Source organism: Perca flavescens, chromosome 15 (assembly GCF_004354835.1).
Source record: "Perca flavescens isolate YP-PL-M2 chromosome 15, PFLA_1.0, whole genome shotgun sequence".
Lineage (NCBI taxonomy): Eukaryota > Metazoa > Chordata > Actinopteri > Perciformes > Percidae > Perca > Perca flavescens.
This window is the reverse complement of record NC_041345.1, coordinates 8259198-8286049: the sequence shown is the minus strand read 5'-3', so window position 1 is coordinate 8286049 and position 26852 is coordinate 8259198. Positions and strand designations below refer to the sequence as shown.

The 26852-nt window shown below is 41.4% G+C and overlaps 2 protein-coding genes across 5 annotated transcripts; one reads left to right on the top strand and one right to left on the bottom strand.

Moving 5' to 3' along the window:
• Positions 1-51: 51 nt before the first annotated feature.
• On the bottom strand, positions 52-16998 carry cramp1 (cramped chromatin regulator 1). Of its 3 annotated transcripts, XM_028598719.1 has the most exons (21): positions 16926-16998; positions 16031-16161; positions 13882-14258; positions 12108-12310; positions 11851-12004; positions 11308-11391; positions 11089-11137; positions 10651-10736; positions 9130-9253; positions 8430-8511; positions 6728-7684; positions 6142-6319; positions 5451-5623; positions 5255-5323; positions 4774-4855; positions 4377-4487; positions 3490-3647; positions 1567-1753; positions 1104-1271; positions 629-774; positions 52-278 (listed from the first exon to the last, which is right to left on the bottom strand). In XM_028598719.1, exons 3-21 carry the CDS (start codon positions 14255-14257, stop codon positions 165-167), a joined length of 3501 nt encoding a protein of 1166 aa, XP_028454520.1. In that variant the 5' UTR covers position 14258; positions 16031-16161; positions 16926-16998; the 3' UTR covers positions 52-164. The 3 variants fall into 3 exon arrangements, with proteins under 3 accessions (XP_028454520.1, XP_028454519.1, XP_028454521.1); XM_028598718.1 differs by lacking the exons at positions 16031-16161; positions 16926-16998 and adding an exon at positions 14640-14857; XM_028598720.1 differs by lacking the exons at positions 16031-16161; positions 16926-16998 and adding an exon at positions 14483-14566.
• Positions 16937-22679, top strand: jpt2 (Jupiter microtubule associated homolog 2). 2 transcript variants are annotated; one of them, XM_028598721.1, is made up of 5 exons: positions 16937-17145; positions 18092-18297; positions 19656-19807; positions 21048-21081; positions 21309-22679. In XM_028598721.1, exons 1-5 carry the CDS (start codon positions 17090-17092, stop codon positions 21569-21571), a joined length of 711 nt encoding a protein of 236 aa, XP_028454522.1. In that variant the 5' UTR covers positions 16937-17089; the 3' UTR covers positions 21572-22679. The 2 variants fall into 2 exon arrangements, with proteins under 2 accessions (XP_028454522.1, XP_028454523.1); XM_028598722.1 differs by having other exon boundaries at positions 16961-17145; positions 18092-18243.
• The last annotated feature ends 4173 nt before the right edge of the window (positions 22680-26852 follow it).

The following is a 26852-nucleotide window of genomic DNA, read 5'->3' as shown; positions in this document are numbered from 1 at the left end:
AACAATGGTCAAAGGTTCACTCTCATTATTGCACTTTTACAAACAGGGCGGGGGGGGGGGCGGCCTTTACTCTACAGCCGTCTTTTCTCCAAAGTAGATCTGACCGTCTAGACAAAGCAAAGTCGTATCCTTCGGATGGCCGTTGGAGCCAGGTCCTCTCTTCCTCAGGGTGGTGGGATGGAGGGCTCTGTCACAGCCAGCTCCTGAGCCAGGTCATTGAAGCGAGCGATGTAGTCCACACTGCTCTCACTCATCATACAAGCAAGCTGAGAGTCCATCTGGGAGAACAACCAAAGAGCTTTCAATGTACAACAGTAATGACAACTGAAAAAATATTAAAATGCCTTTTTTTTGGACAGAGCCATGCGAGCAGTTTCATCCGTTTCCAGTATTTATGCCGAGCTAAGCCAACTGTAGCTTCATATTTACATGTGAGTGGTATCAAACTCTAACTCTCGACATAAAAATTCAACAAGTGTATTTACCAACATTTTAAACTATTCACAAGGAAGCCAATTTTTAGACTGACAAGTGTAAGAGAAAAATAGCAAAATTGCTATGTTTAGAAGACTGGATACCAACATTCTTTCTACTTACATATCCCTTAATGAGAAAGGGATCAACTTACTTCTGCCACATCAGGAATGCCACGGGACTGAAAGGAATCATGGGAGTTGCAGTCCAGGAGGCTAGGACCAAGCAAAGCCGTGCCGCTGGAGGGACCAGAGGGGGTTAGGGTGTTCCGCTTGCCCTTATCAGGAGAGACCATGCTGGCTGGAAGGAAAAGAGACAGACCGTGAATAAAGGGGACAGCACACATGAAGAAAGTTGTCTTTATGGGACATTGCTGCAAGAGGAAGTCTACAGCTATGTCAGTGTTCTTGTGCACTAACAAGAGAATGAAAGTTTGAAGGCACAGAGGTCTCGGACACAAAGGGAGCAGAGACCGGCAGTCTGTAGATTATTTTGCTTGTCTGTCTCAGGCTTTAACTTCCATTTCTATTACCAACTCTTTGGATAGGAAGCACACAGTAGAGTTCAGTAGAGCTAAAACGAAGATCTGTAATAGTATGTGTATATTTATTTGAGAGAAATAGACTTACACAGGAGGCATCCCAGTGTGGAGTCAGATGAGTCGCTGGGGTACCACTGGGGGTCATGGCTTGGCGAAGGGATCCAGCCTCTGGACGGGCTGACTGACGGAGACGAGGCCAACAGTTTGGAGCCGTCATTGTTGCTCAGCTTGGCTGGAGAGAGAGCGGCCTCCTCGCCTGCAGCAGAACAGGCAAACAGCCATTACACACACACAATGTTCAATAAGCCTGACGTCTCAGAAGTTTAGTTTGTTGCCTGTCACCATATTTCAAACTGTCTTACACGCAACACAACCTCTCAGGAGAACGCCCAACCAAATGCTGTTGGTGTGGATTGAAATTTTCTGACTTGTCACTTTTCATCTCAATTAGAAAACTGCGCCCCAGTATAAACATTTACAAGTACTAACTGCAATTTGTCATTTTTAAAGAAAGAAATCTACCCCACTGTGGGATTGAAACACACACGCACCATAGTGGGCAGAGTTGATGGCGAGCTCGATGATGGAGTCACTGATGTGTGTCTGAGGTTCTCCGGGGGCTAGAGCCTCTTCGGGGGGGCCGGGGAGAGAGATGTCCAGGAGCGAGGCTACGCTGGGTGGAGAGAGGAGAGAGTCCCCACCACCGGTCACTTCAGGAGACGTTGGAGGCTGACCATTCTGTGAAAAGAACAAGTTGAACACTTAATTGGGGCTGCTTTGCTAGATTTTCTATGGTTTTATTTCCCCCCACAGATGAGATTTCAGAGCAACAACATGTTTTCTACCCAGCTGGCCAGGCAAAGACAGGAAATGCAAAAAAAAAAAAAAAAAAAAAAAAAAAAAACATGACTTGTCCATGTTGTGGGTACCAAACAATTGTTTCGTACGCACAAGCAGTACATTACTGAGGCCTTTCTCAATGGAGTCCTACTTCACCCTCACAGTAAAGTAGTTATTCTTCATCATGCTATGCTGGCGCTATGCAGTTTTGGCCATTTCTTCGGTGTTTTCTCACAGGTTTCTCTATAGAGCTCCCACCAACAGCTTCAGAATAGATGTTTGGCAGCTCCTACGTCTACTTGTGTCTGACTCCTCGCTCGGTCAGTCTGCCGTTTTCCTCTTTCTCTGTTCCTCCGACAATGCTTTCCTAGCTTTCTGCTTCTTATTTGCCGGCTCAGCCATGACGATAGTGTGCAAAAACTCCATCGCTACCTTGTTAGCCGGTTCCTGAATGGCCGTATGTGTGCAGTGCCGTGAAGCAATTTGTTACATCACGAGACCTGATATCACGCGATACTTCCTGATGCTGAGGCTGGTTAGCCTCGTGAGACCGTCTTGATCTCGCGAGCTCCAGTTTTCCACTCGCAGATCAGTCTGGCATCTTGAGGCAGAGAAAATTTGGAGCCGTTAGCCAAACGACAGGGCCAATCAGCGTTGGTTTTGAGGTGGGTTAGGTGGTGATAGACAGATGGCTTATCCAATCAGCTAACCAGTATTATCAGACAGCGGTAGCCCTAATTCTGTTAGCCGCTCGATAATGCTTTTTTTCTCTTGGATCCTTCTTTTGGAATATGGTCCGTGAAACTGAAATGGTTCCTTTTATTCCTAAATTCTCGTTACACAAACGGCAAATCTCCTTTACCGACATGTTTGCATGCTGAGCTAACGAGCTATGCTTTGCCTGTAGCAGCAGGGGCGGGCTTGTGGTTGTATTTTCATACGCTTTGTGGATCTGATTGGTTGATTTGGCCCGTCTATCACCAACATAGGTGATAGACAGATCATCCAATCAGCTAACCAGTATTTCCGCCCCTTCCCAAAAGTTCTCCAACGGAAAGTTCCCAGATGGATATGCCGAGCAAATGCGAAGCAATCCATCTGGCGGAGTCAGGTTAGAGGCCGGTGGCTCGCCGGCCGAAAGTTGCAAGGGTGATTTTTCCGCTCACAGGCGCTAAGGTGGAGCGAGACGACCACCATTCAACTCGAAAACAAGTCACATAACCATTCCAGTGACTCCGAAGCTGTTCAGTTAAGGTTAATTAAGCTAAAAAAAACTGCATAGTTTCCTTTTAAATGCCGCAGCCTTGTAGGTTCTACTGTATACTCTACCAAGATGTGACCTGCATTCATGTTGAACCGCAAATATTCAGTCCCACGTTCAACCAGCATTGATGTGGTGTTCAGTGACCGGGCATGATAACCACTGAATCCATCACTCATTAAAATTAAATTTGATCTAGTGGTATGTAAGCAGAAACTAGCTTTGCTAATTTACAAATAACTACTGAGATACTGAATAGCCATTTAGCATTAACGTGGAGGTGAGGAGACATAAAAACCGAAGAAGAAGGTATAGTGCAGACACCAAGTGAAGCAAAGCTCCCAGTTTGTGTATGTGAGTGTGTGCTGCTGACCTCTGGGACATTGTGCTGGAGGAGTTGAGAGTCTGGTTCAGCATCAACAATGGGTGTGGTGGCGAGCAGGGTGCTGTTATTAACAGCGGGAGAATTTAGCTCCCGACAGGGACTGCCAGGGATGATACCTGCAGACTTCGCTGCCAGGTCAATGGCACCTGAAAGAGGAATAACAGTTTGGAAACACAAGGGATCAGCACACACCTGATAAGTATTAACAGTAACTGAGCATGTGGAGATGGACCAACATTTTTTAACTTCAACAATTAACAACATACAAAATTGAAAAGCATGAAAAAAGCAAGTTGTTCCTCTTGGAGAGAGTAGCTGGAAGAGTGTTCTTTTTGTCATTTTACTCCAGCACAAAAAATAATTATTTAAAACCATATTGACAGAGATCATGTGGGAGTAGAAATATCTAGTATAAAATCTGTGTAATCTCCTTCAATTGCGTTGAATGTGCACAGCAAGCGAGTGGTTGTGTGTGAAGTTTCATGCTGCTCGCACAAAACCGGAAGAAACAAACATCCAAGGCTGAAGACCTGGATGGGCTACGTGGACCTGATTCCTCGGACATAGTCTGGAGTTTATATGTAAAAACAAAAATGGCTTACGACTCTATGAGATGGCCGAACAAAAGGTATACAAAATATAAATCAGCCAAATGACTGGTAATGTAGAGTTACTTTAGTTTTCAAAATGTAGAACTCTCTTTAAGTGGTTTAATTTTGTTGCTTCCTGTTTTGTTGAGCCCAGTTAGTGAAGGACACATGTAAAAAAAATAAATTAAACTTCAACAGTATAATGTCAATTATACTCCATCTAGAAAAAAAGAACAAATTTGAATCAAACAGAAAAATAGATGAAATAATGAAAGCTGTACATACTTGAGAGCTGGCTGGCCGCTGCAGAGCTGGACGCTGCAGTGGAAGCTTTGGACAGGAGGGGGCGGGAGGAAGGAGCCAGGCGAGTGTGGATTGGCCGGAAAGATCCAGTTCCTGAGGGAAGAAACAGGAAGTTAGAGAGCGAGAGATTACCAGGGCTGTTGTTGAAAAAGAGAAATTACATTTAATTATGTACAAAGAGCACATTAGCCGAGTGTATGAGTGTTACACATAAATAAGCCTATTCAAGGACCTACTTTCAAGGACCTAGTTTCAAGAACGCTGATGACGTAGCGTACCAGGTAACGGTTTTACATTACGCTATAGGGAGTGGGGAAAAGTACAATCTAAAACATTTCTATATTTTCACAACAAATTGTACTGTAGAACAGAAGAGTACCTGTGGCAGACGAGTTGGAGAGGATAGAGAAGGAGCAGACATGCTGAGGAGTATCTCCTGTAGTTCGGGGTAGGAGTGTTCGCTGTGGACGACACAGAAGCAACTGAACTAAATGCAGTTTATAGCATAGCCCAAAGAAGCCCTATATACATTTACAGTACAAGTATTCAACCAATTCCCTAACCCCATAAGTTAGCATTTAACCCGATCCAAACCCCACCGTAGCAGACTATGTGGACTGTGGAGTTTGTACATGTTACAGACTCTCAAGCCTTAACTGTGATGTTTTGTATTACTTGTTCCACACCTGTAGGAACTTTGTTAACTCCATAGTCTTTATCGCAGCCCTATAATGGGCAGCATTTGTGTTCAGGGCAATTACAAAAGGACAGTTTATACTACTGTCCAGAGCGACAGAGGCGTGTTGGTGTTCACTGCGATACTCCAGAATAGATAAAACACCCTTCCGTTCTTCTCTTACCTGAACTACAAGTGGTTTCCGAAGTTGTCGGTTTCGAGGTTTTCTCTGTCTTGAAAAAAGATCTGACTGCTGTAAAAAAATAAATAAAAATAAATAAAAAATACATATTAACATTTGTGCATATTCCTGTGGACGGTGTACCAATTTAGTCTTTGTACAACTGGTGTAAAAAAAAGAATGCGTTGCTCTGTCTTACACTGATAGAGTCGAGCTGCTGTTTGAGGGCTAGCTCAGCTTCCTTATTGGGGGAAAACATTCTGTTGTGCCGTGAGCTGTTGGGGGGCAGTGTGGTGGGTACTGCAAACACACCGCTTTCTCCGTCGCTGCCCGCCGTCGACCCCAGCAGAGAGCGGGGCAGGTTGCGTCCACCTGCAGAGGGGAGGAACACGCAAGATATGTAAAGTACGTGAGGAGGGACAATTATTTGAGAATAATGTATAAAGCCATTGAACAGCATCCAGAGATTCTTTGCGCACACACAGCGTACAAGTACAGTACACAAAATAAGTATTCAAACAATCCCCTATGAAGCAGGAAGGAGTTGCACTACAGTTAGACAGGAAGGAGTTGCACTACATAATAACTTCTCATTGTCAAGCAAAATTGATAAACACATCAGTAATATCGGCAGACTTACATGGGTCAACAAACACAGCTAAATTGGGAGTAGATATGATTTATCATAAAGCATCATAACCATTCTTTGACATCCTATTGATTTCAAATTAATTTAAACCCAAACAAGATTTTGTTTATGCAAAAACAGAGTAGCTACTGTGCTGAAAACCGCAGCTACAATCTTTATGGGATTCAGCTACACTGAATTGAATGCACATTTAGTGCCTGTAGTAGAGGCTTTAGAGTATGTGTGAGAGACCCACAAATACCTGAGACTCCAGTATTTGGCAGGTGTAACCGGGCCCCTCGGATAGACCCCTGCTGCCGGCCAAAGCTGGGGCTGCGGACACCTGCTATGGGACCCTTCCCTGGAGGTGTGAGGGCCTGGTTTTGCTCCTCTTGATGGGTCTTAAGTGGTGATGTAGCTGTGGAGCATAGCTCTGGAGCCTGGAGAAGAAGACACATTGTTGACACAATCTGCTCATTTACATGTAATGCTTTAACTAGAGTTTACACGTGCCACAAAATAATTCACATTGCATTCCCAGTGCTAACTTTCAGCCGACATTGTACAAATACAACATTACACTTACGTGTGTTGAACCTTTTGTTGTGGATTAATTCACTTAGCAATGCAATTTTATGAATCCACATCCAGGAATATGCATCCATGCATTCTCTTGGGCTGCGCAAATTAATTGAAATCTTTTTGCCCAAGTTTAAAATGTTAAACTTCTAATTTGTAACAAGTCTGCACAAATAATCATGACTTTCAAAAGTTGTGTTCACAAATAAAAAGATAAAATGGGTATCTGGCAACCAGCAGCAACATTGTGAGAAACAGTTAATCCGTACCAAAGGTTTAGGATTGACCTCGGTGGCAACCAGCTTGAGCAGGCAGCGCAAAACGCGGTGTGTCCTGTTGGGCTTGAGCTGTGACGAGGCTTGTCCGTTTTCTTGGTTGTTGAAAGGAGCTGCAATGGGCTGCCACTCATACTCCAGCTGCAGCTTGCCAGGCTTCCCAAACATCAGGTAGAGCTCAGCCAGGGTGACGTTCTCTGCGTCACGGGCGCTCCAGCCCTCCCCTCTGATCTGCTCAACAGCCCGTTCTTTGGCTGCTGGTGCAGATCCCTGCAACATTCCCTCCTCTGAGCCAGTCACTGAAGGTTTGGCTGGGGGAGTCTGGTTGCCCTCTGGGGAAGAGGTGATGGTGTTCAGCTCCTCTTTGCACTGCTCAGCTGAGCTTTCTGTACCACTACACAAGTTGTCCATGCTTTTGGTCACTGCTAAACCACTACTGGCCTCCACACCACTACCGGTTGTTCCCCCTTCAAAGGGCCCTATCCCAATTCCCTCTTCCCTAGGAGCCACAGTCTGTTGTGAGGAGGCAGGGACTGAAACAGACTGAGGTCTCTTCTCCTCTACCTTTGTAGAACAGTCTTGTGAAGGCTCAGGATTAAGGGGCTCAGTTCGTCTACTATCACCCAATACAGTCACTGAAGAGCCAGCACCTCCAGCAGCAGCTACGCCTCCCCTTCCAGATTTAGTGCTAGTCCTAAGTGGTGGAGCCGTGTGAATACCCAGAATCTGAGCAGCTGGCAGTTCCTTGGCATTAGGCCGGTTCTTGCCACTTTCTAGCCAGTGTACAGTGCAGGAGGCCTTGGAGTGAACGACACGTGCCACACCAGGCAGTGTGGTCAAAGTACTGCTCTCGGCGGGGAAAAGAAAGAGCTCATCCTGCTGGGATTTGCTGGGAGACGCTGTGTTGGACTGGCCGCCCTCCAGAGCCTCCCTCTCCATGAGACTCTTAAGCTGAAACATCAGTGTCAAGGACTGTGTCAAGAAATAGGCATGTTTACAGTGCAATATCACTGACCAAAGATAATAAAAATATTGTATTGTGCAACATATTGTAGTGTGTTATTTGCAGCTAGCTGTATATAACATTACTGTATGAAAGAGTGATGTAAAAAAAAACTAATTTAAAATTAGGCCATGATCACGTCAAAAAAAAAAAAGAAGACGCTGACAGCATTTTGATTCCAAAAAGCAGCCGAGAGCATCTTTTGTTGCTATAACAACAGCTACTGCTACAGTATCCAAGAGCGCTATGTGGAGCGGTGCTAACGTTAGAGAAAACAAAGCGGTGAAGGGAGCTAGAAACGAACACAGAGAGGGAGCAGTGATACTAACGTTAGATAAAACAAAGAGAGTTCCCCAACAGTCATTCCTTGAACAGGGAGCACCCGGTCATATTACTGTTCTCCAACTCCATTTTTTCTTGTTATTATGAAAACGACTCCGCTTGTCATTGGTCGGCTGTCAAAAAAAGAGCTTGACGTGGGGCATTTTTTTACGAAAAGTTAAACTTTTTTCAAATTCAAAAAGACGCCCTGAGCTACAGGAAAAAAAACGGCAGTGCTGTTTAAAAAAAAGCGCTCAGGACCTTTTTGAGTGTGAACATAGCCTTAGCCCATCATTAACTGATTAAATGGATTCTTTGAAATGCAATCAATGCTCTACAAAGTTGCAAATCATATGCTGTTTTAAAGGATACAATCCGCTGGTCATGGTACGCCCACTTCTGTTTCAGATACTCAATGAGGCTGGAGACTTTCCTGTGGAGCTCCACCACCATCCTGGGTTGGAGAAGACACAAAAAGAGATAGTTGCTGTGGTAACAGGGTGCAGACCAGCATTGGGCTTTAGTTTTTATGCGGCTAACACGTATAGCACTTTTAGGTCTCATTCTAAACTAATACACATTAACTTTAGCCATTGATCCTGGCAACTAACAATATACTATACATATATAGTTAGGACTTTTGCTGACCATTTTCCAAAGCACACATACGTTTTTTAATAGTTTTTTTTTGGCAATCCTATGTTATAGTCTTGCAGTGTTTCAGTTGCAAACAAAATATGGACTGGCATTCATTTGCCAAAAGGCATCGAATTATTGAGCTGTGCTGTTGGAAAATTGACCCTGAAAACAATGGCAAAGGTGGATATTTGTGAATTTGTATTTTCTTACATTATTAAAAACTATCCAACTCAAGTGTGAGGTGTCAGAGCATTCTGAAGACGCCAACAGGGGAATTAGAATATGGCTGCAAACTAATTCTGGTGATTAAATAAATTCGGAGGTCTGCTTTCAAGCTAAATATGAAGAAATTATTGTGATGTCATATGGTATGCTTTTGAAAGTGTTTGTTGGTAATTAACTCCTCAGCCATTAGTTAACAGGCAAGTCTAACCTGAGGCGAGGGTTGTGGGCTAGACTCTGAACGCGGGCCCAGGACTGGTTACTCCGTGGTTGGAGCTCCACTGCCACCTTCAGGGGTAGACGCACCGGCTTCTGGTCCTCCTCGTCACTCACTCCTGCAGGGACACAAAGACACAGTGAGACTGAATTGAGAAACACCAAAAAAAATTCTCTCAGGAGAAAAGGTTGTGTGTTTCTGAAAAGCGAGAGCAGGCGCCTAGTCAGAGGGATTTTGTAAGAGTATGAAGTCACAAAAAATTCTACAACTGCACAACAAAATACTGAACCTAAAGACCACAGAAGTACTACATGACAGTACAATACAGCTGACAGTGCAATTGAGTTGAATTGAGAAAGAGTATGCGCGCTTTCAACAGATCGTCCGGTGAATGAATGAACAACACACAGCAGAGCAACACGATCCACACTAGCCCAATGCAAGTAGCGCATTGGAACAGACTGCCAAGCTAACTTATGCCACAGCCGGCCAAATTGAGAAAAGGAAGTAACTTATTTCACCTGTAGTATCTTGTGTTACCTATGTTTGTATTGAAATAAGAGGCTGCTGCGGCCTGCCATACAGGTTGAGCAGAGGATACACAGTTTGACCAGTGGGCAGTGCTCACACACCAGGCCGTCGGATAGTGTTGCTAAGAACTTGCAACGTTTAAACTATTATCAGACCGGCCCTCGTGGCCTCGAAACACTACCGGCCCACTGGGAAAAGTCCTGACTCTCCCGATTGCCACTCCGATACAGATTTCGCCGGCCATCTACTCTGCACCAAATAGGCCATGCTTCCACGGATGATCTCATTTTTATGGAGACAGATGCGGTGTGCACAGAGGGGAGGGGCTGTGTTGTGTGTGTGTGTGTGTGTGTGTATGTGAGAGAGACGCATGAGTGACAGAGAGATGGCGGGAGAGCAGGGAAAGGAAATGCAGCTGAACGAATACACTGCATGTTTTAAATAACGTTAAAAAAAAAAAAGTGTTTTTAAAAAGAATAACGAAACGCAATATGTGACAGTCGGTGTTGATTCTGTGGCGCACCGCCACAAATTAGTCTATGTGTGGGAAATACTGGATTACCAGGCTACAAAAAGACAGTAGCCAAACTCGGTAGTACTGAAGAGGAAACAGCACATACAAGTACAATGCCTTTTGCCAAGATTTTTTGCAAAACACTGACTACATGAGAAAGTTGTCAGATGCACAGTGGGATTCTAATTTTCCATCCTTGAATAAATAAAATGTTTTATCTAAGGTTGGTGGGTGGATGTTATTGAACAGAGGGGCAGATGCCAGTCGATCAGACCAGTCATCTCCATCCTGCTCCTCAATTTGCTCCCACAGAGTTACCAAGGAAACGCCACGAGCCCACACGCGCTGCCATAGTTATTGCCACAACACCACAAACCCTGTGCCTCACCATCGCCATGGTTTGTATTTTCAGCCCTGATGTTTGTTTACTTTTTATGTATGTGTTGGAGGCCTGTGCATCACACGCTCACCATCTGGATCACAAAGTTTCTTCAGTGCTCGGCACATGGGTGCTTTGATCCGCAAGTTCCTCCCTTTGGAGCGCACGGTGGTGGCTCTGGTCAAACAGACAGAACAGCAATGAAATATTCAATGTTAGGGACAACTTTGCTGGATCACATACTACACATCACAGAATAAGCTGAACATACTAGTAGTAAACAAAATACCAAAAACATTTGACAAAACAGTAATGCAATGCAGTAATATTATACTATACCATATCATACAATGTTTTAAAAGAAAAACTCATACTGAGGGTTAAAGCATGTATGTGTTGTGATATAGCACTTAAATCCCAAAACTGCATACTTGACAATCCCAGATGTGTGTATGTAAACACAATACCTGTAATTAAAAACAGTATGAGTGGGAAATGTGTTTGTTTTTTTATTTTACTACCAACTTACCCTTGCTGGATTAGTTCGTTCAGCTTTGCCACATTCTTATCATCCATTACTAAAACAAAAAACAAAACACAGAGCTGTTTACCACATCATCCCTCAGGAGCCGCTGTCCCCCATGACTGGGAGGGTGCAGCGTTTAATCACATCCCTTGTGTCCCAAAGAAACAGCAGAAAAACACTTTAAAAAGACATGCATTCAAACACGTGTGCAGCCTCACTTACGCCCTCCAACTTTTTTGCGGAGCTCGGCATAGCAGATAAGGCCATACAGTTCTTGAGAGGATTTCTTCAGCACTCTGGAGTACACTGAGAAGGAAAGGTGGCACAAGTCACAACAGTGCTGTAACTAGCAAGGCAGGAGACATGTTTATGCAAAATAAAGATAACACACGACAGTGACACAGAGGTTTTTTTTTGTAGTGAAGAGGTGCTCAAGCTTATCTGGAGAGGTTTTTTAACATATGTTTTGGGATAAGTCTGTACATACATACATATATATATATGTATGATCAGACAAAATGAATGTGTCTTCCCATCATAACATACAGAGTGTATAATATAAACAAAAGCCCCTTTCAGCTCTCAAAGACATACGACTGCCATGTTAACTTTACTGACATTTCTAATGGACATAACAGGATAAGTAAGACAAGATGAGTAGTATAAGTTGTACGATAATATTTTGAAAAAGAAATGAAAAAGTTATATGTGGAGCTCCAACTCTAAGAAATAAATACTATTCTACCCTCCAACCCGACAGCTCACCATTGGCAAAGTCAATGTGTTTAGAGATCTTGTGCCAGGTCCGGTAGTAAAAGTGGCGAACCTGCTCCTTGTTCTTCACCATGTTGGCTGGCTTGCCTCTTTTCTTATACTTCATTGCAATGTTGTTCTGGATAGCCTCAAAATCCTTCCCATGCTGGAAACCAGAGTAGTTAGAGGTGAGTATAAGATGTCAAAAATAAATGCCAACACTGCATACACTAGTGCCCATTTTTAAACTATTTGATTCTACCCTTTACCTCGTAGAGCCCCTCAAAAAAGCTGTTTTTGTCCTCTGTGCTCCAAGATTCCCACTGCCGACGGGCCCTCTTCTGGTTACCAGATTGCTCCTCCTTCTCAGCAGACCCTTGGCCCTTGGAGGCCTTCGACACTCCCCCCGTGGAGCCTGACACAGGCCCTGACTGTCCCACTGTCCCCTGGGAGGACGAGCCATTCTCTGCCCCTGTGTTACACAGAGCCCACAAATCCATCAGTCAAGAAACATTCAGTGAAAAAACACAAATTTAATATCAGAATGAAAAAGGATTGAGCCAAACGTTTTAGTTGACTGCCTGGGTTGTTTTGTATGGCATGGAAAGAAAAATACAATTGTAGTAGTTTGGGAGATGTTAAAATGCATGCACAGAAAGCCAACCACTGCCAATACACTGCCCACAACCTGCAGAGCTTCCCGTTCTGTGGTTCAGGTCTGGCAAGGAGACAGGAAAAGCAATCAGTCCCTACGGCCGGGTCTACAGTACATAGGTCCAAAACCAACTCTCCAATGGCTGAGTTTACCCCAGCGTAAAGCACAATGCCAGAGGCACTAACCCAAGCACAGAGGCAGTTGCTGTTGCAGCACTGCACTACTTTAAGGCAAATGTAGATTTTCAGCCAAAATGGGTGTTCATTTACAAATACAAATATCTGTGTGGGTCACACGTACTAACCTTGATATGTCTCAGTTGCTTCCTCTGTCAACTAGTCAACACTTTGGCAATCTAAATTTAAATTTGATGAAACAATCACAGTCCCTCTCTCTTTCTAACAACAAAATGAATCCAATCATACCTGTCAGAGCACACAAACTCATCAATACACTGTAAATGTTTTGTCTGATCTGATACCGTCATTAACAGAGCAGCATTATTATACACCCTAAAACAAGTAATAATTCCTCACTAAATCTGTGTGAGAAAAAGAAATCTTGAGTAAGGAAGATGTAGGTTTTTGATTGGTGATGTATCACTTTAATATCAGGCTTTCAAATGAATAGAAGCCACATCAGCGTAAGTTTCAAACATACTGGACATTGTTGCTCCTGCCCCATCGTCTCATCTATCTTTAGTGTTTATCATTATTTGTGATCAATAATCGACGAGGCAAATCCTTTGTTGTGTTTAAAAGTCAGTAAAGCCCGAGAGCCTTAGGTTATCTCTAGCTAGAATTGCTAAAAATGAAAATGAAACACTAGGCATTTCAGTTGGTTGTTGCATAATCACTATTGTTTGTGATGACATGTAGGCTATGGATACATTGTACATAATGATTTTTTTTTATTATTTAAAAATGACAAAAACACAAAATGTTTGAATCAATGGATTAATGAAATTGTTGATCCTGCTGTTTTTTTCTATTTGCTGACAAAAAATTAAAAATAATGTAATCAAAGCGGAGCAACTGTTTAATGCTGCTTTCCGGTCCTGCTATCTTTTCCATGCTTAGAGGTCTACACTCACTTGATAATGACAGCCATAACAGCTCCGGTGTTTTTAAAGCCATATTGGCACGTTTTCAAGAAATGTTAAATGGAAATAGTCAGATCTCAATTAAATTTAAGTTCTGGTCTGCCACTCTCCTCCTTACAAGTACAACCCAGCTAGTGGCCCAGAGGGAACAGCAACAAAACCAGCATCAGTTTAGCCACCACTGATAAACAAACTACAAACAGTATACACAGTGACAGCTGAGGGCAGACCCCCTGCTAATCCCACCTATGCACACACTTTTCTATGAGCTGGTCATATTCCGTACCTTTCGATTTTGCCCCGCCATGCCCATTAATGGTCGAGCCGATTGAATCCTTCCGGATGCGTTTGCTCGGAGGTCGAACGCTTGATCGGAGAAAATGATGCTGGTCTTGACACGGAGGGGCGAGCTCCGCTGAGGTCTGGGAATGCTGGGTTGAGCCAAGCCCGGTTTGGTTCGGCGGAGAGGCGGGGAGAACCGGAGCTGAACCGGGGCTCAGATCCGTGGTTGATGGATTAAGAATTTCCACTCCGTCGTCTCCCTTTGTACTGCGCTCCTCGCTCGCCTGCTCTCCGCTCTCCTCTTCGTCGCAACCCTCGGGCTTTCTGGACGGATTCCTCCTCCCATCGACACCGATCCCCTCCCTGGAGCCCAGTGTCATGCTGCCAAAACACATTTAGGGAAAATTTGTCACATTAGGAGAAAAGCGGCGTGCAAAATTAACTTCTAAAGACGACGTTCTCTGTCTCTCAACATGGCCGCCGCTGTTTGTTTCAAATCCCCTCTCCAGTCCCGACAAAACAACACCAAATATATGCATTTAACGTCTTGAGATAAATTATATTCAACAACCAAAATAGTTGAGTAAGTGGCAACGGTGTTTTACCAAGTGTCTTTCGGCTCAAATGGCCAATATTTTAGGCTGAATTTCAACTAAATTCAAATGCGAGCGCTTTTCAGTTTAGCGCCCTGCAGAAACGACAACGAAACCCCTCGGTGCATTCGACCTCTAAATAAAGTGTTTATTTCAAACATAATTTTACCCATTTTCGTGCTCTTCGCTAGTAGGCGACGTCTTCTTTCTCTTCACCATCAGTCCGACCGGTTAGATTGGCAAATACTGATCAAATTGAGCATAATAAAACCGAGACCGTTCTCTCCGCTTTCTGCCCTCTTCTTGCTCCTGATTCGACTGAGCTGAACTCTCTGCGCAGTTCAACTGTTTTCTATCAGCAACAACATTACTCAATGATTCTTTGCAACAAGAAATACAACTATAAAACCACTGGCAAATAAGATATATCTTTACTGCATGCAGTGAATTAGAACGTATTGTAGCATATGTCAGTTAAGCTCATCTGAATTGATAAGATAGTTTTATTAACCTGTATGCAAGTGGACTTTGGTTGTCACTACGTCACCATCGCCTTTAGAAATGAGGTTTGCAAAACAATGTATTTCATATACATCCTGCAATTATAAGGCTTTGTGACAATACACTCTATTTGCACAGCTCTAACATTATCGCCTCATACAAATACTTAAATCATACGTCAAAGCCATAACCATGTGCCTTGCGCACATTAAGACCTGGAGTATAACATTTTAAAAACAGTGTTATGATGTGTAAACATGATACAATTTATAATATTATGTTTGCTCGATTTTTATAATTGTTATCCACTAATCTATTTATTTTGAACAATCAGGAGTGTGGCAGCGCAGAGGGATGACAGCAAGAGAAAGCTACACACAACAACAAAAAAGGTGAATTGTACATGATAGCTTGAGTATGAAAATGACGAGGGACCCTTTTCTATATTCCCTCACAGCCTTACATTGTCATCGAAACGCTAAAACTCAGATCCCATCAGCCACAAAGTATAACTGATCAAACAGTGAGAGCCCTAAATTGGTAAAGTTTATTTGCGCTCCTTGGTATCTTACAACTTCAAGTCATTGTAATGTTAAAATATGAATGTAACTATAATTTAATCTATACTCAACGTCAAAATATCGTTTCACCGTAGCTTCATGTTAATCTAAAATTTTACAGCATAACACTGATTTCACAGTTATATTATTGACCCTGTCCTGGCAGGCTAGTGAGTAGTCTAACCACTGGTTTGGTATAATACTAGAAGGTTGACATTACTTTAGAAGTGCAACGTGGTAACGTTAATAGTTAATAATAAGCATGTTATTTATACTAACAGTTGTCGTTAACTTCGTTGTAATAAACTGTATTACATGCATACAAGAGTCTCCATACATAACGTGGTACTTAGCATGGCTGCTGTTGTTGGCTAGCCAACGCTACTGCAGTCAAACAAGCAATAACGTTGCAAACCCTGCTTGTAACATAATTACTAATTCACGCAGAGCATCAAACAGTTTGTTAGATGGATAACATTATTCAAAGTTTAGGAATTACCTGAAGTGTAAGCCTGGTGTTGGTATTACCAATCGAAACACAGGCTAGCATTCCTAGCTGACGGCAGCCGTCCAGCTTGTTACAGATGACAGTTCCTGCGGTTCGATTGTACACGCGTTTAGGCACGCCCACTACAACTCAAAAACAAATCCTATGATTGGTCAGAAATACACGAGGACGACGGTTAGATTTTGATTGACAGACGGCTCCGCCAATTGTTAGTGAGAGAAACCCTGCGATGGACCAATTGCCATTATTTTCCTGTCATGCCGGATACGTTTTCCAATATTTTTTTTTTTTTTTTAAGTTTTAAACCAGTTTCACTCTTAAATAATCTAACATTTTGCTCAGTAATAAATCGTTATTTCAACAAGATTGGATTAATGCAATTGAGGTTTTTGGCACTCTAAAAATAAATTCCGCCCAGAAAGTGATTGACATTTTGACGATCAAATCAATAGGCGGAACACAGAGGCTGCAGTATAATTTATCCTGGCGTACGCCGAAAAGCAACCGGCTAGCGGAATCAGAATCTGATATTTAGGGCTGTCAACAAAACATTGGCCTACAATGCGCCAGCTAGAAAGCACACAAAATATGGTACAAATGGCTTTTAATTCAATAACAGTTACAGTACCAAATCTTAGATTAAGCCCACGTTGCTTTTGTTCAGACAAAGTGCATCGGCTCTGTGACAGACCAGCAGGGCGGAGTTATTCGTTTACATTCTATACGACATGTTTAGAATATCGCATGTGCTAAAGTATGTAACACACAAATCAGTGGCTTCATTACTCTTGTTTTCAAAGAACAATTTTGTCTCAAAATACTTCACGCAATGGATACTTAATCAATCTTTTCTTGAGGTGTACCAGGTGAAATGAAACGAGCGTACCGCATCAGATTGACAGTGGACCAGTTATATTCGTCATCCTTGGGTGGATTTAAATTCTTCACCACGGAGTTTGGCTGGGCATGCGCAAACAGGAGGAACTTTCTCCAGTCCAGTTGGCAAACTGACGAAGTTGTCTTCGGAAACTTGAAGGCTCAAAACCCACTATGACTTCGACAAACATGTTTCAAGGGTTGGATACTGGTACAAAACCAAGTTCAAGGTGATTAATATAGTCGTGTAGCTTGTTTATCTGTGTAAGAAATGGCCAACATTGACTTACTTCGAGGGTAGGCAGTCGTTCGGTCAGATAGCTAATGTTAGTTATCTTAACGTAGGTTAACGTTAACATTAGCTATATGATAGGAGCTTTCGTCACTTTTCTGCTAATGCCTTCAAACATAAAGCTAGCACATCGCTAAGCCAAACATCTGTGTTGGAGCTCAACTCGAGCTAGCTTAGGTTGAGTTGTCTTTCGTTAGCAAAGTTAAGAGTCAAGAATTAGCTTTAAAGCTAACCGACCAGGCGTTGTCCGCTGCGCCTGCGGAAGTGTTGGAAAGCCACTCACTGCTCTTCTTTGTACTCGACAACAACGGCGTTGCGGCCAGATTGTTCTAGGGCAGATTCCGTTTCCTCTTACTGACTCGAAAGCGTCAGTTATTGGGTCAGCTCTGCAAAATGGTACAGTTAACGTATTTTGAGAAACTATAGCGTCAATTCTAACTAGCTAGCTAGAGTTTTCAAGACGTGTGGCGCCATTCCCAATATATAATCAAATAACCTGTAATTTGGCTGCGTTGGCTCAAGTTGTCGGATGTTCTGTAGCATACCATATTTATACCCAAGTTACTTTCTGTTTTCTATTTGTCCTCTTTGTGTGTTGGAGTGCAAAATGTGCAAATGTTTCTTACCGTTCAGTAAACATGAAACTATGACTCAACGGTTCTCTTAATACATTAGCTAGTGTCCACTCTTTCATTTTGACGTGTTTACTTTAATCTTTTATGATTTTAGTTATGATTCCAAGTAAACCGGTGAAAATCATCTATCTCTATTTGAAGTCTGTCTTTGCCAGTGCCTGCGCAGGGTAATTGATTTAAATGAGACTTGGATGAATACATTGTATAGGATCCTATATAAACGGTACTGTAATCTTTCATCTCCTGCAGGGTGTTGCAGCCTCCTGGAGGTGGCTCCAGTAACCTCTTTGGTGGATATGAAGATGACTCTGCAGCATCAAGAAGACCTAATAAGATGGCCTCTAAAGTTTTTGCTCCAGCAGAGGACTCCCAGTGTGTACCCAAACGCTCCAATCCTCCAGGTCAGACAAGCTTGTCAGGGCTTGATGTGCAGAGGCAGGCCAGTAAAAAACAGGGTGTGAAAACTGTTACTATGATGTGATAATTACAGTATACACTTTCACGGTTCTCTAAGTACACAAGACTTGTTTCTCTCAAATATTGTTCACAAATATGTCTAAATCTTTGTTAGTGAGCACTTCTCCTTTGCTGAGATAATCCATCCACCTCACAGGTGTGTAGGGGTGGGGAAAAAATCGATACAGCATAGTATCGCAATATTTTCTGTGGCAATACTGTATCGATACACAGACGCTAAGTATCGATCTTTTATTATATATGTGTTGGTCAGTTTGTCTGCTTGACAATCTGATTTTGCAGCAATACAATTGAAGTGAGATGAACAAACCGAGAAATGTATCTTTTTAGATATAACAGATCTTGACAAAGTTTCTTTTTGGGGACATACTTTGAAATTGGGGAAAAATTTGAGATTGGAAAAAAGTTAATGAATTGCAGTATATTGCAATATGTTTAAAACCGCAATAATATCGTATCGTGACATAAGTATTATGATTATATCGTGTCGTAAGGCCTCTAGTGATTCCCACCCCTACAGGTGTGGCATATCAAAATGCTGATTAGACAGCATGATTATTGCACAGGTGTGCCTTAGGCTGGCCCAAATAAAAGGCCACTCTAAAATGTGCAGTTTTACTGTATTGGGGAGTGTGGGCCAGGTCCGAAAACCAGTCAGTATTTGGTGTTATGGTTAGGGTCCATCTCTCTCTCTCTCTCTCTCTCTCGTCTTAACCGACTTGAGTGGGCAAATGCTCACATTTCGATGGCATTTGGCTCTTTACCAATACAGTAAAACTGCACATTTTGTGTCCTTTTATTGTGGCCAGCCTAAGGCACACCAGTGCAATAACCATGCTGTCTAATCAGCATCTTGATGTGCCACGAGGAGAAGTGCTCACTAACACGGATTTAGACAGATTTGTGAACAATATTTGAGAGAAGTAAGCGTTTTGTGTACATGTTGCGTTTTATAATTTTGTTCAGTATTGAAAAAGGGTCTGAGTTTTCAGACAGGGACTGCCGAGTCACCCTGACTGCCATATCGGCTTATTTTCACTGTGGCATTGGCATCCCTTAAATGGTCAGTGAATTGCTGCCACTGTAGAATGTGTACAGTATGGGACACTATCATTTTCTTATGTGCATGGTATGGGGGGGGACCGGCCATGAAAAAGCACCATTCCTATGTCAATCTATTTCTTAATCTCATAACCATAGAGTAGATTCAGCCACAGTGTCATACATCTGCAGGACCACCAAATGCACAGTGCAGTCCACTAGCCAATCAAAAGTGTCATGATTACGCTGTCACTGCTGCAAAACTTAACAAACATCTTGGTAATACTTTATGTAGGTGGGAAGACTAGTGGAATATTTGGGGAACCTGAACCTCCAGCTCAGCAACAGAGACCCAAACCTCCTGGTGGCCCAACCAGCAACATATTCGGTGCTGCAGAGAGTGCACCTGCTCAAAGCCAGAACCGAAGCCACCCAAATAAGCCAAAGGTAGGCCATGCACCTACATTTTATATTTCACTTAGACTTTGGATTTTACTTTATTTTTTATTTTTATATTATTCCTTTCCCCTCTTTAGCTCACCAACAAGTTAGTTTCTAAAGAAATATAAAAATATATATACATATTATTTGTCTACTTACCACTGTGCAGTTAGGGTCCAGTATCAGTCTGTCTTCCCCACAGGTCAATAGTGTTTGTGCAACCAGAGTATTGTTTGCTTAGACTCCTGAGACCAAACCTAAAGGTTTTCTGTAAACATGTTGAGGTTGGTGGTGGTATTTGTACATTCAACTGTCTACTTGCAGCCTGGAAAGGCATGTAAACATACTTTTAAAGGTGGTGGTGGTGGTGGTAGTAGTAGTAGTAGTTCATTTAGTCCAGTGAATGTCCAATGAACAACATGGAGCAAAGATTTGTTGCTGTGTTTTAGTTAAAATGGTGTACTAGTGATACACGAACAGGAGTCTGCACAGTGTTTATTTTGAAAATGACCAAATGCTCGAGCTGTTCCATCCACTTTCTGCCTGGCCTGTGCGACACCCGCTGCTCCATCAAAAATAGACCTAGTGTGTATTTTTAGCGGAGCAGAGAGACGCTTCTGGGAGACGCTGTGTGTCGTGGCTGGTGGAATCACAAGCGTTGTCTTGAGTGGCCGTGATTGCTCCGGTGGCCACGCCGCTGCAGGAATGCAGCACATTTAGGGGTTAGATAGGACCCTTGGTCATGGAAGTTGCACTGTTTTCCAGAATTTGAGCAGCTGCTTTAGCTTTATTCTAGTAGCATGAAGAAGAGGGCCTGTGTTAAGTCCTTTTCAGTGATTACTAGGGGTGGGAATGACCAGAGGCCCCACGATTCGATATTATCACAATACTTTTGTCATGATACAATATTATTGCGATTTTAAACATATTGTGATATTCGGCGATATATTGCAATTTATTACCCCTTTCCCAACTTCAAATAATGTCCCCAAAGGAAAACTGTCAACATGTGTTTTATCTAAAAAGGAAAAAAAAAAATGCATTTTGCTGTTTATTCATCTACCTTCAGTTTTCCATATAGTGGGCTGAAAAAGCAATTTTATTATTCTAGTAGCAAAACGTTAAATTCTCATGTGTAATCTATATAATAAAAGATCGATACTTTGCATCCGTGTATCGATACAGTATTGCCGTGGAAAATATTGTGATACTATGCTATATCGATATTCTTTATTTTATTTTACAGGACAATCTAAGTGTGGGACCTGAATCATCACCATGTAAGTTGCATAAAGGAAAATGTCCATGTGAAATCTTTTTGGGGGGATTTTCCTACTCGCTGTAGCTTTGAAAGTACCTCTGTTCAAGAGTCTTGTTATGTAGATCACAGGCATTAGAAAATAGTTGGGTCTTCCTTTTTCTTAGATGGATAGATATAGATTGTTACTTTTAGGATAAAATTCTATTCTGGCATTTCTGTAAGGCTTTCTTTTTTTTCCTGTTCAAGCACTTGAAGCCAAGGTCAGCCAACCTGAAGGGAAGGTGGAAGCTGCCCCCCCAGCTCCCATTCCAGCCAAAGAAGAGCCTGCTGTTGTCTCGGCCCCTCCTGAGCCCAAGCCCCAGTCCCCTTCTTTCTCTTCTTCACCTCCTGTTGAGAAAGAGGAGACTGGTGAGCTGAAGAACCACGAGCCTCATCTGGGACCCAAGCCTCGCTCTCACAACAGGGTCCTCAACCCCCCTGGAGGAAAGTCTAGTGTGGTATTCTACTGATGAGCTGAACACATCTCTACTCCCTGTTTGTGTCCATACGCTCCTTGTCTGCTCCCCTGTTAATCTTCTTTCATTCCAACACCCCACGGTTATTTCACCTGTACATCTAAACGCAGAGCAGGATTTTTTGTTCTTCTCACCAGATTCCTATTCAAATATGTTGTCCTCAACATCATGCACTTTGAGCCCTATTTCTGGTTTCCAGCTCTTTGTCCAATTCGTCATATTGTTCTTTAATGAAACCTGCGATCATTCAATCACCAATCAACAGGCTCGCTATTACCTAATCACTTTAACTGTGACACTATCAATCTCAGTATTGTGGTTACTAATTTCACAGTTTGTTTGTAGATGTAGTTTGGTTTAAGGCACAGTTTGTCATTTTGAAAAACGTTTTTGCATCTCAAGTATGGTTAAGACATCCGAGTGCTTGTACAATGTTCAGCTTTAAACAGTGATTGATGTGAAACGAAAATCCTTGAGTAAAAAATCAGACATTTGCTCAAATTTCAAGGTGCTCATTTTAAATCTTTAATGTGTAGGCATTCAGTCAGAAGGGGGTGAATAGATCTTCTCACCAATGGAAAATGTTTCAGGGAGTTCCACTAGTGCCACCTTTTATGTTGCTGGATCCTGATTGGATGACTACATAAAACCTGTCAATTTTACTAAATAATAGTTTAGTACTCGGTTAAAGGATAGATGCCAAAAATTTACTTTGAAACAAAGATGAATGCTTGACTCCCAAATGTTTCTGCTTCCTTAAAGAAAATTCCATTTTGATTGTATGCGGATGTATTGTGCAGGTACTTCTCTGCTTTGTCGTCATTGCTTGCTTTATCTGAGAACATGCCTTTTTTGCTTGGGGTAGGCCTCTGTTTATGTTTTAAATTAAAACGGCTGAAGATAAGTGAACTCTGGACCAGCGCGTGGCCTACCTGAGTCCAGGTGGGCTCATTGATAATCACCTTTTTCACTCACTTCACGATGCACATTCATGGTATTCTGGTGCCAGCCTGTCCCCAGTGTGTTGATGTGCCTGGCAGGCAATGAGCACAGCAGAAGAAGATCCTGTGTATTGCAATAAAACTGTTGTTTTGCATTTAAAGTTTGCTCATCTTGTTTACTTTCTAAAAACAGCAATAACCCTTTTTCTCTCAGTTTGAGATTTAATAATAACTGATTTAAAGTGGTGAAATACTTACCGGTAGGTTGAATTTACTTTCCAGAAATGGAAATACTCTGCATACTGTGTTAAATGTTTGTATGGATCAGTGTAAATGTGACCTACAAATTAAGTCTTGTCTGCTCCAAATGTATAGTTAATTCTTGAATCCCTGACACTGGTGCTTTTGTCTAGTTTTTTCCCTTTGGCACCTCTCTTTGCAAGCTGCTTGTTCTGAGACAAAATGGCCACTTTATGCCTGGGTGTAAAATGTAGTTCTTGCTGTGGAATTCCACGTTGGAATTTGCAGTACGGTTATTTCTTTCATTTTAAGCAACCGTCTAAAAGGGCAAACAAAATGTTTGTGCATGTGAGTAGTGGTACTGAGATGGGTAGGAGTCCTATTTGTATGTTACCTGGAAAACAAGGTCTCCTTATGTTACATTTTATTAAGTATTGATAAACCTTTTATAGCTTAAAAGAAAAGTGACACTGAAGCACACATTTCCAAAAAAACTAAGTCCAGAGACGGCAGGCAAGAAAGGGCTATTACTGGTACAGGATGTCAGCCTTGAAATTAAAATGTCACACTCAGCATATTTTTGTGCTAAAAATTTTGGGTGAGAATGACTTTGCATTGGTGAGGAATGAGTTTTGGCTGATTGCTTGGACCATTGTGACCAGCAACTTGAGTAACCAAAGCCTCTTTCACACGCAGCGTGTCTGTAAGAGTAGAACTAATGCTTAATAAGGTATTAAGGAAAACTAGGCAATTGCTTAACCTCTTCAACCTTGATTATGGTGCACTTGTGTGATATGAGAGGAAGACCGATAAACAACTCGTGTCTCTGTTGACTGAATGATCGTACATAATGGCTTATGGTACATTTTAGGCAATAAGAACATAAGACAAGTGATCCATAGGTGTAAATCGCAAGTCACTCGAGTAAGTCACATTTGTTTCCAGATTCTCTGAAGAAATTCAGTATGAGGTTATTGTGCTTATTTTCTCTATACTGCATTAATTGTTTCTGCTTATTGTAACTTTTTACCTGGGTGATAAAGATTTGCAGTATAATGCTTTAAATAAGATTTTTAGTTTCCAATGAACAAACACAAAGAGGTCCAGTAATTTTTACATTTTACATGCTGACACATACAAACCAGGTTTATACAAGTTCATGTAGGTTTACATCTGCTTTATCCACTTTTGGTTCAATACAAGGATTAGTGTAGGCCACCCACCTTCTGCTGAGCCTCTAAAGAAAACTGATGAATGGTGTGAAATGTAAATATTCTAAGTATTTCACTGCCACCTACTGCATGAAATAAGAACAACTGAAGACTGTCTGACTATTGCATATTGTACGTTTTTCCTGCCATCTCCCTTTTTGAGTGGCAGTTTGAAGAGCCACATGTGAGTATTTACTATTTTTTAATTTGGTTGTGTTGCTGTTAGAAATAGTTAAATATGGAGGTAGTTAAGATTGATTTGGCCTTGGCGGTGTGTGTCCTTTATCTGCATTGACCAGTTTTTGTCTCCATTGTTGTCCTCTCCACAGCAAACAATAGCCTTAGCTACACTTGTCAGACTGAAAGTTCAAGTGAAAGAAATTTGCTCTCAATTCCTTCCCTTTTTTTCACATGTCCTATGCTGTTCTATCTGTGTGGTCTTGATGCTGAACCCTTCCCTCTTATGTTAAGGCATTAGTCTTGTTGAGCATACATTCATACTAATCTTATACAGGGAAGAACAGTCCACATTTGTTAATAATGTTATAGGAAGTGTAAAGTTTTCTTTAAAAGGCAAGCAAAAAATATAACACTACCATCTTCGAAAGCCGATCCTTTTATGATAAGTGTTCTTGTTTGCGTGCTAATATACTTTTTCTGATACATCCAGTAAAGTTACTTTGTTTATTTTAACATCCTATTGGTTTTCATGTGTACAGCATTTACTTTAATATCACATGCCAACTGGAGATATTCATCTCTCTTAATGCTGATGGTGGGAATGTCCACTGAAGAAAGATATATTTTGACTCTATTCATCTCTTTTGCAGAGTCAGGTGCATTTGCAAGTACCTAATGATAAAAGTCTGACAGTGGAAAGCTGAATTCCTCCACATCTTGCCTTGTCATTGGAATATAATGAGGAGGTAATCTCTTTTCTGATCATATTTTAAATTGCACCCAGGCGGCAAAAAAAAAATTCCGAAATGTTGATTAAGCCTAACTCTTATTGTATCTCTTTCTGCATTCATTTTAAATATGTAGCTGCTGGTATGCTTAATGATCCAAGCTATCATTTATTTTAAATGAGTAGCAGACATTCACATCAGCATCATCTTTTTGAAGCAAATGATGACCACTTAAATCATGCAGATTCTGGATCAGCACTCTTATACTTATAATAATCCTGATTATGTATACTGTAGTTAGTAAAAGATAATTCATCATTAGGTTAAATAAATATTGTAAGGTACTTGCTACCTTTTTCCAGTGTCTTGAACCATGATGTTTGATTCTGCCTCCTGAGCTGAACTTTTGTCAGTATTTACTAAATAACCAAACTGAGTACTGACTTTCAGGAACAGAGCTGTTTTGTCTGGGGTAGTTCAGTATTTTTCAGTATTCTGTCAAGTGCGAAATAGTAGGCTATCTATTAAAATGGGCTGCCAAATTTTAACTTTAAATTAATCTATCAATAAGGTTCTGTATGGCCTAACCATGTGTACTTGCTTTTGTTTGTGGACGTTTCTGGATTGCAAAAGCATTTTACAGTATTTCATTTTTGGAGAGTGCATTGTCATTATTATTAAATTCTAGCACCATGTACTGCTGCAGACCTGGGTCAAGTGGGCTACGAAGATAGTTACAACTTCCGGTTTCATCTTCCAAAATAAAACTTGGCAAACGTGACTGCATAACCAAACCCAAAAGACAGAGCTGTAAGCTACTATTGACAACACTGAGGTCACACCTTCAGTATTGTTTATTAGAATTTGGTATTTAGATCACCATAAAGAGAGAGAAGTTATATGAAATAGAACTGAACAAATATATCAATAACTGAAAAATAAGTTAAAATGTATTTTTTGATGTCTATTTCTTGGGTTGCACAAGGGGAATTTGGACGCCTGACCCCAGTAATTTTAAAATCCTAAATACGGCTCTAACATGAGATGTTACATGTATGTTCACTTCTGATTTAAGAATGTTACCATGTTTTTCAGACACTGGCTAAACAGAAGAACAAACTAACCCAATTCAAAACCATATGGAAAGAAGTATTTCAAGCGGTGAGTACATAAAATCCCAGACCTTAAATTTAGTCATATAAATGTATGATGTAGAATAGTATATTAATGAAGACAGTCTTTAAGCTCTGACGTAATTGGTTGAGTATTATATATTGGTTGACAATTATATATTAGGAAGATCTTTATTCAAAAAAGATTGTTAACGTACAATAACAGAGAATTGTCTAGTGTCTATGAAGAGGTAATAATAAATGAGCTCATTGGGAATGGAGTAGTTTTTAAGGATAGAGAGCTAATAATTCAAATGACGATCGTATGAAGCAAAGCACTTCAATTAGCCTATCACAAAAGAGTGTTTTTTTTTTTTTTATTGTCAAAATTGATCCAGCAGGGGCTGAAATATCCTGATATTCAGAACATAGAATGGGTCAAGCTTCAGAAACATTGAATCTCATACATTTCCCATGATGCAACAAGTGGCACACTGATTTATTTCACCCTCCCTGCCTGCCAAACTTCCTAGAAACTCCACGTTTTGTAAAAACGGCTTTGCCATTAAAAAAAAAAGTTTAGTTTCCAAACCCAAACTGAGATGAACATGGTGAAAACATCAGGGTTATTTACTTTAGAAAGCTCTAACAGTTAGCATGTTTCATGTGTAAAATTGGTGTGTCCCTCCCTTTAAAAACGGTGTTGTTTTGACATCATTGAGCATCTATCATTATTTAACATAATCATAAGTCATCAGCTTTTGTAGCTTTATTCTGAAATCGTGGAGGTGACTTCCGGTATTATTTTCCTGACTTGACGCAGGCGTGACTATGGTAGTGCCGCTAGCTCAATGCAGACGGTG